The 16871-nt window shown below is 42.1% G+C and overlaps 1 protein-coding gene across 2 annotated transcripts in view; it reads right to left on the bottom strand.

Moving 5' to 3' along the window:
• ATL2 (atlastin GTPase 2) overlaps positions 1 to 16871 on the bottom strand; it is a 40657-nt gene that overhangs the window by 20250 nt on the left and 3536 nt on the right. Inside the window, exons 1-2 of one of the 2 annotated variants that reach the window (XM_009892489.1) lie at positions 2642 to 2666; positions 854 to 1134 (exon numbers count right to left, since the gene is read on the bottom strand). In XM_009892489.1, the coding sequence (XP_009890791.1) occupies positions 854 to 1134; positions 2642 to 2666 (306 nt within the window). Of the gene's footprint in view, positions 1 to 853; positions 1135 to 2641; positions 2667 to 16871 lie in introns of those variants that run through there. The other variant, XM_009892488.1, reaches the window with a different exon arrangement.

Raw genomic sequence — 16871 nt, 5'->3', positions numbered from 1 at the left:
TGATTTCTCCTCAAGCCAGCTAGCACAAAGGTAAAATAGATGCAGTTGTGGTTAGTTTCTGCTACCATGAATTCCAACTCCAAAGAACAGTGACCAAAAAAGGAATCCCTTCTGGGTTGTGTTGTTCGGGGTTTTTTTGTCTCCAAGAGCTTTAAAAAGCAACAAAACACTGAAATTGTCAATATTCACTATTAAAAGAAACACACTACAACCTGTGACAGGGTGTGTATGTTCACTGGACACCCTACCCCATCTTCTCCGTATCAGCCAAGAGTTCAAAGTATAGTAGACACAAGACAACACCAGTCAAAAGCTACAAGCTAAGAGAAGAAGTTAAATTTTGGATCAGGCATTCATTAACCAATGACTTAAAGATTATGTTGAGACACATTCCAAGCAGGAAACCAGAAACCTTCTCCCCTTTCCCCTGCCTCAGATTTAAGCAGATTTAGTCCTCCAAAAGCTACCTAACAAGACTATTCTTTTTGCAGCAACAGGTAAGCTAGTTCTACAATATGATTTCAGGAGATCAAGTCAAAGCAAGATTCCTCCGAGCCACCAATTGGATCAGCCCTTCCCCAGAGCTCAACCAGAAAACCATCACCCTCCCTCATTCAAGTTCTTCTCATGACCACTTACATCGGGACACCAATAAGTTGCCTTGATAACTGCAGGAAAATTCATATTGAACGACTGTAACTTAAAAACACTTCTTCAGAGTAGAAACAGAGTAGCTGGCTTCCCCACCCCTCCAATAAGTAAGAAAAATTTGCTCTCAAGTCAACAAATACAAAGGTAAATTACTAAAATACCAAACTACTTTTCTCCTGCAGGGAAAATCCAAATTACTCACCCTGTTATACATGTATCTAAGCATGAAGTCCAGCAGAAAAGATTTTCCTTTGCGGAAAGCTCCTGCTACAGACACAACTACTATGTTAAGATCTTTGATGTGTTCCTGAAGCAAGATTTTTTCCAATGCTTCTTCATCTAATTCAAAGTTATGGTCATCTTCATGAGCAAGAACAATCTGTATGGGACGTGGCTTATCCAAATCCACCTCGTCATCTGAGTCAGGCAGGGCATCCGAGTCAGGTAGGGCATCCTCCTCCTCTTCTTCTTCATAAAGCTTACCTGCAAATTGACAGGTTACAGTACATTAGTAAGTCAGAGCTTAGGACACTAGACATTTCTTTGAAGTGAAGCCTTGAGCTGGGCTTTCATTCCCAGCAGCAAGTGTAGTGTTCTTGGGAATGCACATGTACAGACAGCGAAATAAAGAGCAGCTCCCTGTCCTTTTTCATCAGCTTTGCTTATAGTCTACATTTCAGGTCTTCGGCATTCTCTGTGTTTTAAGAAATCACAAGACACAACTGGTTTTCAGCATCAAAATCCCTTTTAAAGGATTCTTAAGCATAACTTCCATTAAAAATTAAGGGTGTTTTCTCTCATATCTGGAAAAAATAATTAGTTTAAAACAAGCTCCAAGAAGGACCAAGAAAAACAAATCAATGTTTTCTGTCAGTTTTGCTTACCAACATGTACAAGCAAGACCATTGATCTACTATGTAACCCCAGGATTACATACATCAGCAGATAACCAAGTTCCTCTCCACCACATTCCACCCATTTCAATTCTCATTACAGCACAGACTTCAGAGTGCCTGTTCACTGCTTGCAAGAGGATAAACTCCTGAGCACGTGAAAGGCCTCACGCTTCTGGAATAAGAAAACCAAAAAAACACAGTGAAGTAGTTTCTGGCTTCATTCTCTTCCTATGACAGGTTATAAAGCAAGATTTAGCAAAAGTAATTACCAACTCTTTCAAAAAGAGTTAAGAGAATATTTTATACACAGTTTAAGAATCAATACCCTTTCAGAATCAGCCAGTAGCTGAAAGAACTGTAATACAGATGAGATTTAAGTTACTAATGAATGACAAATTAAGGTAACAGCCCTTCAGACATACAGCACAATAGTACCAATATCCTGTTTTCCTGACTTCCAGAATCTGAAGTTAATGAGTTAGAGGCCTAAACAAACCAAACAAACTGACCTGCCCAGGATGTTCAAGCACCACAACACTGAAGTTTGTCCCACAGCAGAAATGAACTCTACCACTGGCCTGATTCCACTTTTTCTATCATCTGCATCTGGAAGCAGTTTTGTGCTTAGAGAGTTGCCTCCAACTCCAGATTTACATTTTGCCATATCAGAACCTCGTACGCACAAACCTGACTGAGGCACCTTCCTAGCAGTTATTTATCTGAGAACATCACCCTATCAATTTAAGTACGCTGGATGGCTGGTCGCGCTTGCATTTCCAAGCATTGCTTTAATGAAGACCAAGAAGCGGCCATCTCCCGTTACTTGATGGATCGCGCGCAGGTAGGTTACAGGACCACCATGCTTCCTGGGGAAGCAGCCCAGAAGCAGTCTTCTCTTGCAGGATGTGTCACGAGGCTCCACGGAACGCACCACGGTTCCATTCCTTCATGGCAGACCCTGCCAATACCCACATCACTTGCCAAGTCATTCCTGCCAGACTTTGCATCCTAGATACCATCCTCAGCAAATGACTTAGGAACAGTGCTCCAGCGCACTCTGTTTTGTGGATGTAATGAGACATTTGAGTTATTACTATGAACTTGAGAAACTGGTAACATGGTGACCCTGGAGTTTTTCCAGCAACTGTCTCTCTAGCCCGTTCTGATAACATCTCACATCATTGCAAATCAGAGAGGACGTTTCCATTTCCAAGCATTGAATCTGTGCTGCCTCAAATGCCAGTGGCACTAAATCTTAAAAAAAAAAAAATAAAAATAGTTTGAATGGATTAAACTAGTACTTGGTTTGAAAAGGAAGTAACTTGAACACTAAAATCTTAAGCAGCTAGACCTGAATTCTAATGCTATCCAAGTGGGTGTGCTAAACAGCCCCTGGCATCACCCTAACTCAAACCGCTTGACAAAGCAGGCCAAAAAATTCAATTGCACCAGCAGGCCTGACAACTGGAAGGGATAACTTTAAAAAAAAAAAAAAGCTGCCAACAGGACACCAAACCATACAAACTAAATCGACACAATATTGGTCACCACTTAAGAAAAAAAGCCTCTCACCTTTCCCAGAAATTAAACAAGCCCCTTTTTTTTTTTTTTGAAAAGAGTTTATGAAACAGCTTTTGCCCCATAGAGATAGCGTCATTTGTAGGCCAGGAAACAGCCCAGGTGAGGTAGGAAGATTTTGACAGTCAGAAAGAAAGCCTTCAGCATCACAGCCTAGAAACATAAAGGGAATAATTCTATTGATAAAAGCATTATGATTAGATACCTCCAAGAAGAGACACCTGTGTTTTAGCGAACAGATATTCACACAATGTATCAAAGCCTCTGCTCCTACGTATTCCCCAAGCAACAGGTTTGACTTGATTACTTAAAACAGCCTTATATTCTTTTATTTAAACTCATACTTCACTTCAGCTGCAGTAAGGTATCAGTTTTGTAAACTAAGGTAGACTGTGAAATAGTCTGAAGCAACATCTGCAACCTCTCTTTGTTCACCTGGAGCCTGAATTAACCACCTTTTCCTACCTGGAAGTCATCAGAACCTTAACAGACCTCAAAGCATGAGCTGTAGCAGCATCATTCTGCCAGTGCTGAGCACAGCCACCCAAAGCCTCTTCAAGCCAAGCAACTTTCTGAACAAGCAGTAGAGTGGTCTTTTATCATTAGTTATTTCTAAACAAGCAGATTCTCCCTATCACAAGTAGATAGCGCTATCAAGAGCTTACACACAACATGGCCGTTAAAAGCTCATACCATTGTGTTCATAGTATCCTGCGCCCCTGGAGCTCACTTAGCTCAGAGAGGACAGGAGAGAAGATTCATCTTAGGCCGTATTCAATTCCGATGAGATTTCACTTACCAGCAGAAACCGTAAAGTCAAGTCCAGAGCATCAAGTTGGCTTTTTTGTTTGTTTTGGGTCAGGTTGGTTTGTTGGGGTTTTTGTTTGTTTGTCTTTGTTTTTTTTTTTTTTACTAGCTGGCCTAATATATCTGAAAGCTCCCAACCTGTCTACAGAAAAGACCGCCATTGCCATGAATCAAGCACTTTAGAGGGTGGAGAACTACAGTGTTGACAGCTGTGAAGGAAACCTGACCCATCCAGAAGAGCTGGTTTGATAACTTCATGCTTGAGCTAGAGCGCACCCTTCCCTTCAAGAGATTTCGAACTAGTTAGCAATTACCAGTACAGACACTGCACAAGCTGAGCATGTTAACTGTAGAACAAGTGCTACTGCTTGTCCCAGCAGCATAATCAGCATATGCTAACCTGTCCCGTGCTCCTAGGCAGAACTCACCACCTTCTTGGTCCTCTATACTACCTTCTGGCTGCCTACCCTGTTACTCCAGCAGCACTGGAGTACTTTAGAAGCTTTTCTAGAAGGCTTCAGCATCCTGGGCAGAAGGATCACGTTCCACTTCAAGAACTACTTTCAGAGCAGTCTCTTGAAACAATGGTCAGGACAAGAAGTCCCACTTCACAGTCCAGTTTTCTGCAAAAGCACTGTAATAAGTTCTGTAACCAGTTCATAAAATAAGCATGCCGATACCACTGTCAAGTCAAGTCAGGCCAGGAGTTAATGATATTCAGAACATGAAGCCCTACTCTTTACTTCCTCCTCCCTTTCCTCACCTGCCCCAGCATGGTCATAGCATGCTACTTGAAACTCAGAATTTAAGTGGATTTGTCCTAAAGCCCAGTCTAAGGACCACAAACTGCTCTAGATCCTTGCAATAGTCCCAGCAAATCAAGTACAAGAATGGATGAGGACTAACTCTAGAAGAGGTAGCATTCACAGAATGACCATCCCTACACTGAAGCGTTTCTAGCCAACTGGACAGTAATTTGGACTTGCAAAGCTCATGGCAGCCTCCCTATATAAGTGTCCGTGACAACACACTCAGTACTGCTACAGAGGCAACCAAAGCAACAGACTTCTGTTGTTTCAGGGTTTTTTCCTTGTTTGTTTTTTATAGTGTCTCTTAACACTTTGAGAAGTCCAGTTCCAATCCAGTTACGGGGTTATGGGCCCAGCACATCCACCCCATACATTCACATTCAGAGTGGTTCTTTCAGAGGCATGGCTGGTAGCTCCTTGCACTGCACGAGGAACAGACAGGTAACGCCGCCTCCTGCCACAGCACTAAAGACAGGCTGGTAGATCCATCCAACTCACTCACAGGGTTGCTCTCAACACTGTTAGGAATCCCCATGTGCACAGAAGACTGAACTACAGGCATTTCGTACACACAGAAAAGCTCTCATCTGTCAAAGCACATAGCACGAGAGCTTGCAGCACAGTGTCCAGAAAGCCAGAACTACATTTGTCTTTTTCCCCCCCCAATATGTTCATCTGACCTTTGAAGCCTCTGTACTACTGAACTAACGTACCTCAGACTGCAGTCATATCTACCACTCTGGCTGGAGCTGACACAAAAAGATCGTCAACTGTACTTGCCCCTGAAGTTTGTCATCCACTCAGGCCTATTACTAAGGCTGTTCACTAATCACTCCCTTACTCCATTTCGGCTTCTTCCAACCGGAATCATTCAATTAGAGCACGTGTGCTAATGCACAGTTCTGACCATGAGCAATCTCTTCCTAACCCAGGTCAAACAGGCTAGGAGATACAAGAGAAGCAATACCGTACAGCAAGACACAGCAGCAGACAGACTTGAATGGAAGCAAATATAACCAAGAAAAGATATACCACCCAGTTTCCCTATAAGCTCTTCACTCCATTCAGCAACAGCTACAGCAGGACTACTAATGACACTCATCAGCTAAGTATCCAGAACAAGCACCATTTGTTGAAAGGCTAAGCCAGATTTTGAGAACAGTAGCTTCTTGTGTATGTACAGACAGTATTTCAACTGACCAAACTCAACTAAATAACCCATTTCGTAAAGTATGAGGTAAAATGAAAAGCTAATTCCTGCTTCCCCCAAGTACACAGCTGGCAGCTGATGACCTATTTGTCCCGCAGCATAAGAACACAGGAGTGAGAACAACCAGCTCAACCTGCGTGCTGGGAAAGTAAGAGACAGCCTGCTTTAAATGCAAGTTCCTCCCTTTAAGCACATTAATTGAAATAAGGTAGCAACATAGTTACCTTTAACTTTCAACCCAAATACAGCTTGAGCTCATTAAACACATCATTCACATCCTTTCATGACAAAAAAAAAAGCACACACTAATTGCTAAACTTCAGCTGGTTTTAGATACAGTATAGGTTTTTGATCAACAAGCACCAAATGACAAATAGTCATTGCTTCTCTGGACAGCGGGTGGGACACAGACAACTGCACACAGACGCAGCACAACATTAAAATAAATTTAAGTGGGGTTTTTTTTTTGATGACTTAAGACCGACTATGAACAAAGTCTATAGAGAAGCCACTTTCATTAGTGTAGTGTTGTAAGATCTCCACAACATTGGAGCATCCTTCCGTTTGCTCTATCCCAAGGAGTTACAAATACTTCACTCTGCATATCTTCAGGGTGGTACTCTTAATATCTTGTTTGTACCTGCACTTTGCTAGAAATCTGATTTTAAATCAAAGCTTCCAGTACACCTAGATACTTCCAACTCTCAGCATTCCTGAACCCTTTTCCTGGTGCTCTACACACACACCACATGTTTGTGTCCAGACAAAAGCTATCAAAGTTTCCCCCACACAGTTCAATACAGATGCAAGATAGGTTCCCACACGCACCTGAATGGTGAAGCAAGCTGAAGTGGGCTACACTAACCTCAAGCCATCTGGCTTGAAATCTTCTTCTACCTCCGTGGCCTGAGGGAGTTCACAGCTTGAATCAAAAGCTTAAAATAAGTTATGAGGAAAACTGCTGCACCACATTTAAACATAATGCATTCTCTGAGCTTCACCTAGGAAATTTTCCTTGGAGAGAAAGGAGACAAACTGTTTAAATGTTTCTTGTTTTGGTGTAGTGAACTGAGGAAAGTGTGGGCATGTGTGAACTGAGTTCCAGAGCACAGAAAAAAAAAAAAAAAATAGGTTAACCTTCAAACCTTATTTGGACAAGGTAAAAAAATCTACTAAAAAAAGAGAACAAAAAAAAAACAAAAAACCCCCAAAATCACAAAATCCTCCCCTTTCTCCAGCAGTCCTACTCCATGCAGTAAACTCACACCAAGACCCACATGAAAGCTATGGGGTTGCCACAGACCTTAACGCATCACTGCTTTCCTATTGCTGACTGGCAAATACTGCCAAGTAGCTCATTTTAAGGCCAGAAATAATTAAATGTTTTGAATATTTCAGCTATAAATAGGACTGATGAGCTAAGTTCTAAAGACTTGTTTGGATATCCAATAAGACTGACAGAGGAGTAGGGGAGGAGGGAAGACTCATTTAACTCTCTCTGTTCCTCCAGGGCAATGGGACACTAAGGGACAGATCTAGAACTGTTACATAAACTGAGCAGAAGCGAGAAGTACCTGAAGCTACAATTCTGCCAGAGAAGAGGAAAAAGAAGATCTTCTGATGACCTAGATACTTATGAAGCGTCATAACTAATCAAACAATAGGCTTCTCTACTCCTAAGTGCTTTAAATTGCTCCTCTGCTGAATGGTCGGCACATACACAGGAACAGACAGCTCTCCCACAGCTATGCAAAATACCGGTAAGCTAGCATTTTGCATTCTCCATTTAAGGAGACAGAAAGGCTAGAAGGAGACTTTGTTACAACAAAGAGGTGCAAGAAAAAAGTCAAGCCTCAAATTCAGCTATTTTCAGCAAATGCATACAAGTAAGAGAATACCAATAAGCAGAGACTAAGAGAGAAGTGGCACAAACCCTGACACAACCTAGTAAGTAGCAAAAAAAAAAAGTAGTTTTTATATATAAAAGGATTGCTTTTCTGGAAGCACATCATGAACTTAGGATGAAAGATGTTTCTCCATAGCTACAAGGAACAACTTGGAGGGTAGGGATAGTGACAAAGCATGCTTCTCATCCTTCTTCCACTCTGCCTAAAAACCACCGCTATTATTAGCGCACGCACCGAAGGACCTAACAGGATCTCTACCCACAGTAAGGTTTACCAGTACTTTTCCAGCCCCCTCAAAGAATGCTGCTTCAGAATACTAAGGCAGATGAAAGCACTAAAAGGCCTCTTCCTCGCCTTTTCTCCCCTTTCTTACCCCGTCCCCCAGGTTCTCGAGGAAGGGAATGAGTACACCAGATGTGACAATGCCCTAGTTCACCCTGGACTCTGGCAACGGCAAGGGAAAGCTCTGCGTGAACACTGCAGGCTCACTGGATCCTTGCAGGCCACATGGATTTAAGCTAGGCAGACTTCTGCTTGTATTTCAGAGTGGTTTGATTCAAGGTTGTTGCTCACCCAAGATGACTCAGTCAGCGTTTTCTAATTGGTTCAGGCCGTAACTACATTTTATGTACCTTGTATGTATTCTTCATGTCAGCAGCTGATAATTGAAACAATCATCTGCTAAGCCAAACCAAGATTTTGAGGATAGAGAGAAAAGAATAAGGTGAGATGTTAACTGCAGTTACCCCATGTCTGATCTTCAGATTAGCAGCCAGAATAGGTTTAGTCACCCAGCTGCATCTGCACCACGGCCACGGACGAGCTCAGCAGCAAGCAAAGCAGGCGCTCGCTTTTGCTGTCCAGGGAGGTATGCCGAAGGGCCAGTCTTCAGACTCATTTCCCAGATAAACAAGCTGTCAGTCAGGAACAACAGGCTTAAGGAAACAGAGCAAGCCAAAGAGGCTTTAATTTTTCCTTTTTGATCAAACTATGCTCCTAACAATCTGAAGCTTCTAAGCAAAAGCGATCGTTTAGTCCAGCCTCTAGTTTACGCTCAGCTTCCCACCTCCATGTAAGCTCCTGCAGCTAAGAGGGCCTGCCACCCAGCTTTTCCAGCACCAAATTCCGTAGCTTTGTTTTGTTAAAAAGTTCTACATTTCATTTCAGAGAATAATGAGCAGTAGCAGGAGAGACGGGCTTTACCTTAAGAAACTGCCTTCTCTAGGTCACGCAGCTAGCAAAACCGATACACTACCTACCTTCGGATACCGTCATGGAGGATTTAAACTCTCCCTCCCTCTCCCTTCTCAACTGTTCTTGACCTGGTAGCATCATTAACACACCCACCAGATGAAAGGGAAGTGTGACAGGAGGGAAACACAACATGTGCCAACACAATTAATGCCCAGATCAACAATGTGAACCGAAACAGGAAAAAAAAAACCCACACAAGTCACACAGGAAATTGAAACCACAAAAAAAATAAATCACATTTTGCATGTGTTTAAACTTTGTTTTCACTGGAGAAAGATTTTTCTCACACAGCTATGACAAAAGCAGTTTTTTCATCACAGTCCCTGCTGCTAAGCACATAAAGAGGCCTGGGCTGCCATATCACTTTCCTGCAATTAACACATAATAAATGATACAGCACCTAACCATGTCCATATCCTTCAGAACCCCGCACCTACTCTCCACAACTCCCTAGTCTCTGCCAGGCATTATTGCTGTTGCTGCACAAGAGTACCTTGCGAAGGCAAGAGCTCAAAGTACATTTATTCTGCCAACGGGACAGTGCCAGTAACTGCCACCTCCTCCTCTCTCCCCTGTTTCAGGAGCACAGTGGAGTCTTACCCATGCCCTCACACAAGGGCTCTCCCACTCCTCCCCACCTCCAGCTCCACGCAGTACCACACCGCCTTTCCTGCTAATTTTGCCACATATCCAACCCTGCTGAGAGTCAAGTTCAGCTAAACAAACCAAAGTGCCAGAAAAAGCAATCCAACATGAACAGGCTTCTACGAACCGCATCACCTCAATAACAGTCCCAAAAGCAGTAGAGCTAAAGACAAACAAAAAGCAGAGCTCTGGAGCTACGGAGCTTCATCTGCAGGGCACAGGGTCGGTTCAACTGTAGTGTTGAACAGTATAGGACCACTGCCCTTGGTGTTGGCACCACTGTCCTGGGTCCAGGCACCAACTTATCTTGAACAAACATGAGGTGATGTGCAGTGCACCCTACAACCTCTGAAACAGCAGCACCAGCACAATTGAAGGGGAGGCACAAGCTGGCTAACCAGGCACTGGCACCAAAAGAAAAGTTAAACTTTGTGACTACAACCTAGTTAAGCTGGAAAACTTCTCCAGACTCTCAGAACTCACAAGTACAGTTAAGAAGCGCGTTCGCATGGAGACTGACTTAGTGATATGTGATAACACTGCAAAGATGGGGAGACAACTGGGCTGTAACTGGATCAGACTGTGTGTTGCCAAGGATTTGTGTAGATCTGAAAGAGCTCAGATTTAGGCTGGGCTAGCCAACACATTTGTTAACCTTCCCTTAACAACAAGGTTTCCTTCCTTTGCAAATGGAGGTTAACACCAGTTTCAGGTTTGTCAATAACATAAGACGTGGAACTGGTGGGAAAACCTTGAGCTTGGTTAGCATAGTCCTGCCCGTGCTAGAGGAGCATTGAATATATTCTACCTGCTACAAGCTCTCTCTACTACAGAGTACATTAGAGGAATTTTGATCTCAAAATCAGTTAAGCTGTCACAAGGACACTGTAAAACACTTCACTTTAGTAGCTCAGTTCCACGCAACAAGCACCTTTGTATCAGTTCAAAGGGCTCAAGACTTACCTACTTACCTAAGCTTCTTTAGCATCATTCACAACACTTGTTACCACAGAAACCTCAGCCACTCCTAGCAGAACAAGGGTCTTAACAACAGAAGCATTTCTGGTTTTTAAACAGCATTTTCCTGGGACGCCAAATGCCGCTGTTACGTGCATGCTAACGGCTGCTGGCCAGTCAAGCCTAGTACGCAAAAAGAAGAGAGTAAGGCCAGGGGTAGGTCAAGCCACACCATCCTCCTGAAAAGAACAAACACAGAAGGGGAGCTGGTTACTACTTCTCTTCAGGTCAAGTTCTAGACTAGTCTAAATACATCTAGCCAATCTAACTGCTCCTCTGCAGGACACCATACCATATGTTGAGACTACAAATGGTTTAACATCCGTTAAACTGTACATTTAACACCCCTCCCCAACTGACAGTTTAGTTTTTGTAAATCATATTTATTGTCCTCATTCTGTGGATCCATGAAAACTTCCCTTACAGTGTACAGAGCAGTCCAGGTTGAGAAGATGAACCCAAACAGAGATAGATAGTAGTGTGCTGCTCTTTAAAGCTCACAAAAGCTTAATCTGGTCAGTTCTAATGCACTACAGAAATAAGAAGTCAACAACAGCTTAGACTAAAGAACAGCTCAGTTTGATATTTGATTAATGAAACAGTGATACGTCTGCAACTCAAAGTACTTAGACTGAGACGCTAAGAATAACATTCAGTCTACCACAGGCCAACTTCCAACCTCTTTAAAAGCACCAGATTGCATTTTAAGGGTCTTCTCAAACAAGCAGGATTCCTAGTAGCATCTGAAGGTTCCATAAGTATTTAATCGCATCTGCTATCTAATTGCTCATAGTGGATAGCGTGTTCATTTTTCCGCTGGAAAAAAAAAAAGCTTAATAGGAGCATTAAGAAATGCAAATTCTACCACCACCACTATTTTACTGCGAAAGACTTTTTTTTTCCTTTTTAAATCTCAGAGCATAACATGTGGTAAGTTTTCAGTAGCTACTTATTTCTACAGTACCATTAGCTCTAGAAAATACCCCGGTTCTGTGCCCCAACCCCCAAAAGCACTACTTACTGCACTTTTCCACACAATTTCTGTACTAAGAAGTCTGACACACTAGCATTTAGAGAGATTTCCTTTTAAGTATTTTGCACTGCACTCCCTCTCTCCCTCCCTCCCGTGACAAGCTTAAGACTTTGTTGCTTGGAAGATAAGTGATAACTGCCTCGAGGGAAGCTTTAAGGCCATGCTTAGAATCACGCTGCTGTCATTAACAAAAACAATTCCCTAGTATTAGTTCAGAAATACAAAGTATTTAAGAAATTATTTCTCTTAAAAGCAAGATGACTTCTTGTTTAAAGAAATTTGGTTATATCAAGAACCTTTATCAAATTTTCTACATCAGTCATTTTCCCTACTATTTCACATCTAAGCAATACATTGAAGGAAGCCAAACTTCTGCCTCATATACTTCAAGTGACTGTTCCTCCCCTGAAATGAGTATTGTGATGCCTTCCGTAGTAGGCACAGGATCAACAGATAGTACCTTTCATTTCCCAACTGTTTAAGGTTCCCCAAGTAGACCCCACTACACAGACCAAAACAAATAAACAGCCACAAGGCCTTCTTTCCTACAAGACCACTTTCTTACATTTACCTGAGGAGCTGAAAACGCAGAAAAGGTTGAGGAGGGGAACAAGTCTGCAGGCATCATAGGATTGAGCTTATAGAGACAGTTAAAATAACTGCACTTATTCTTCCACTCAGCAGTACCACCCTGTTTGAGAAGATAAGAGGCGAGAACAACTTTTCCAAGTACGCACAACATACAAGAAGTAGTCCTAACACGTCGGTACAAGCAGTTGACACATGTTCTCTGACAGGCTTCTACAATTTTCAATCCAAAAAAAAAAGAGAAAGCATTGCTGTCCTGGAATACACAATACAACACATTGTTCAAAAGACACTTCAAATATTTTACTGAGACCAATAAGAATTTGTAAATTCAACATGACTATCTTTGAGGTGATGGTGAAAAAAAATGTATTACAATTTGGCACTAACTACAGACTGGAACCTGATTCCGATCTCACTTGAGCAACAACTGCATAAGGGCAAATTACCTTCTACTCTCAAATACCAATCTACTGGAAATTACATTCCACACTTCATGTCTGTAATCTGTACAACATTTTATTAGTTCAAGCCTTCAACGCCGCTGCCTTCCAGGTTTTGGCTGCTATTCCAGTCTTTTAAGAGAAACCTGCCAAGACTTGCAGTAGCACACAAACCCCACCTTGCCATGCAGAAATCACTGGTATGCAGGGCTGAAAATGCAATCAGTCATTTGCTCATTGTCTGCACTGAAAATAAAGCTGGAAATACATCTAGAAGAAGCAAAAAGTATTAGAAGTGACTTATCCCCTCCCAGAAAAAGCATATCAAAATATCTCTCATACCATATCCAAGCCGTAAATAGAGGCCCAGTAACCGAGCTGTAAGCCAAGTACTTTCCCAAAAGGCACTCTGTGTAGTCTTACAGCTTTGACAGTTCTCTTATCTATTCCTCCAGGATACGGAAGAGCAGGGCGATTCTTTTAGAAGTAGCTGGTCTTTCACAAATAATTTCTGCGCAGGCCCACCCAAATGGACTTTTCTTTCATATTATATTTTATTTCTTATTAGCCCTGCTTATGAGCTCATCAGGCTGGCATCAAACAGTAATGCCAATAGCCAGCTTACCTGCGTTCACTCAGGTCACTTTTAGTCAGACTGCCTTGGAGGCTATATGGCTCAGTAGTGCCTTCTTTGGTGTCAAACATTCTGCTTTAAGTTTTTTCCAACCTTAACGAGAAGCCAGCTAGGAAGCATTATAAAGTCAGCATAGCTATTTCTTCTGTTTAGTTAATAGCAAAAGGGAGAAGACGCTTATTTAGCTTCACAAATCATACTGCGCACAAAGACCTACTATTCTTAGAGCAGAATGAGATACAAGCTAGTCTTGTTACCTCAAGGAGTAACATCCCCACAGAGCAGCTGGAACAGTTAGTGATAGACTCCAGGCAAACTAACTAGACAGCTTTAGGATATGCAAGCGCATGAACAACCTGCTATGGAGGTAATTCATTAAGTGAATTTACCAGCTACAGCACTATAATGGCCTATGTCTGTTCCCTCCCAAACACAATGGGGGAGGGTGAGCTCCTTGCTTTGATCTAGAGCGAGAACTCCGGTTCAACACCAACAGGTAGTTACTTGCCTAGCATTAATTTATACCCTAGACCATCTCCTAGTAACTCGTTTGTACAGCTACAGAATACAATGGGTGTTACCTTGAAGTCTTAGAAGATAAATTCAGTTAAATAAGAATTAACAGTGGTGGAGGAAAGACAGATCTCCAAATTCTTCTGATTTCATTCCAGGTTTCTTAAGTAGGCAGAGGATCAACTTCCAAATTTAAATGCCTTTTGAGTTCCTCTGACTTTTATACTGAATGTGTTTCACAAAGCATACTTAGCAAACACACAAAATCTTGCTTTCCTGGAAGTGAACACTACACAAAATACATTAATTTATTTCAGAAAAAAAATTAAAGGTCAGACAAGTTAGCTATCAATGCTCTCAGAACATTAGTCCCTATTACGTATTAATTTGCTGATAGAAATGACTTGACTATAATCCTTGTCCTAACAGACCTCACTCGTTTCATATCAGTCATTTCTTCACAGCCATCTGAAATAGCAGAGTTTTCACGTACCTTTCAAACTTGTTCAGCTGTTTGTTCTGGTGTTTCAGATACAAATCCCAATCCCACAAATGTATTCATGTAAATCAACTCCCTACGCAGCACTATCACCTCAAAATCAGTCATAGGATGAGATAATGTTCTTCATGTCAAGAACAACCTTCCAAAAACAAGGAAAGCTGCTTCCATTTTTCCTCCAGGACACATCAAGAAGTTCAGGTTGCTGAAAATGCTCTGAGAAAGAGACCTAGCCATTCTCCAGTAAGAGTAAAGTCTTAATAACCAATGTATATAAGTCCTTCTGAAAACTTCCAGTTATTTACAAATACAGCAGGCCTGCCTATGTAGAAGCTTAGAAAATATTTTTGTGCCTTGTTCACCTTAGGTAGTCGAGGTTAAAGACAAAACCTTAAAATACTAATGATTGGTACAGTAAGTTTGAGAAGTTGACGCAGGATTTGGCAAAAAAGTTGGAAAATGGCACTCAAACTGGCAGCTTGCAGATCGCAGCAGCTCGCAGGCACAGCATGCGGCAACAGTAAAAAACAAGGAAACAATTCAGTATGATTTTAAAGTTTAAAACTTCCTATTTAAAGACTGTCATGCCAGGACACCAAAATCATCCCCAGGACAGGGCCTGTTCACAACCGCAGAGCAGTAACAAAAGCAAGTTCAAACTTCACCTTACATAGAAAAGTTAGATTTCAGTGTAACTTGGCAGTTTTCCTTATGAATGTCCTTAGAACAGTTCGAAACTTTTACAGACTGTGCTAAGATGTACAACAGTATACTAACAACAGGTAGAAAGTTAAAACTAGTTTTACCATAGTGATGAAGTGAAACCTGCAATCCAGCTTGCGTTAGAGACTAACACCACTGCAGTTCACTATCAAAACAAGACGACCACAGAATTTAATTTACCTGCATTTCCATCTGCTTATTACATCTGTTTTTGCAGTTGGGCAAAACTCAAAGTCAGAGAGGATGCGATACTGCCATCAGGAGATAAGTGCTTTTTTACTACATGAGAGGAAAATCCCCAGCCCTCCTCCCCTCCAACAGACCCACTCTTATCCAGTCTAGCCAGCTTGAGGTAGCGTCCCTATTCTTATTAGAGCAAGATGAGAAAACAATCCCTCATCTATCACAGTATCTTGCTCCAGTTAGTGGTACTTTATGAGTACAGGCAGTAAGCAAACATTAATCACCAATATTTAACCAAAACACAGGGACTGCAGCTGGCACAAGGCGCCCGAGAAGTATCAGCAAGATACTCCTGCAAGACCTGGCTCAAGCATTCCCGCCCATCCAACACAAACTAGAGCTGCCTGGGCTCCTAAACTAGTAGAGAGTGTCGTATTTAAAAGAATGCTTTTATGACAGTTCAAGTAAAACTGTTCTGTGCTAGAACTATTTCAGAAGTGTCTTTAAGTTGCAGGCAGGCAAACATGAAAAGGAAAGAATACAGCCTTCTGCGACCCAGCTCCCTGGTTTCAAAAGAATTCTAGTTGAAACACCGGAGAGCTATTCCTACTATTTGAGGGAGAACTGTAACATCATTAGTGACTTTAGGGCAAGCTAAAACATACAGCTGTTAAGCAACACTTCGCAATGGTACAGGAGGAGTTATAGGCCTCTCCTGTCCCATTTCTCTTTTTGTAACTGTTCCAATCTACCATTCTGCTTTATTTCATTGTACAGAAACCTCTTTTGCAGGCAGGCACAGGTCATCCATAGCTGTACACACAGCCCCTATCAATTACGTTGTTCCATGCCTAAAGTACACAAGTTAACAGTGATATGCACGTGTTTCCACCACTAATGATGACACAGCTACCTTAAAGGCCGTTTATTACAGGTGTGCTGGCGCTTTTATGACCCTGAGAAAGTTATGCAATAATCTAATGCTTTGAGATTATTAAACTCCATTGTGGTAAAAACACAGAGAACCACGAAAGAAAATTCAGCAGTGCTGGGACACACACACACACACGCCAGCACCCAAGCAGTATCATATCTTCAGTTTCAACCTCTGGACTGACTCTTGAATTATTAAAGTCACAATCAAAAATTTCCACATGCTCGGAAGCGTCGCCTTTTCCTCCCTAGAAAAAAAGTCAGTAGAATAGTCGCTCCACACACCCGCCAGTCTACAGCACGTTAGATTTCCCAGCCTCTAGCTGGCTTGCAAATGCAGCCATCAAAACCATTAGCGGCATACGGCACCTGCTAGGATTTCTGCGTTTAACCGTGCCCGGTCCAATCGCTCTGCTTCCAAATTAAGTGAGAGTTATACAACAAAGATGTTAAAATAGTGCAGCGCTAAAATCCTCGGGCGATTCAACTGAAGTGTTCAAGGCAGCACGGTCCTCGCAGCCCCCCCTCCCGCCCCAGCCATGGGGCAC

Source organism: Charadrius vociferus, unplaced genomic scaffold (assembly GCF_000708025.1).
Source record: "Charadrius vociferus isolate BGI_N301 unplaced genomic scaffold, ASM70802v2 scaffold139, whole genome shotgun sequence".
Taxonomy (NCBI): Eukaryota; Metazoa; Chordata; class Aves; order Charadriiformes; family Charadriidae; genus Charadrius; species Charadrius vociferus.
Note: the sequence above shows the minus strand (reverse complement) of the source record. Positions and strands in the feature narration are given on the sequence as shown.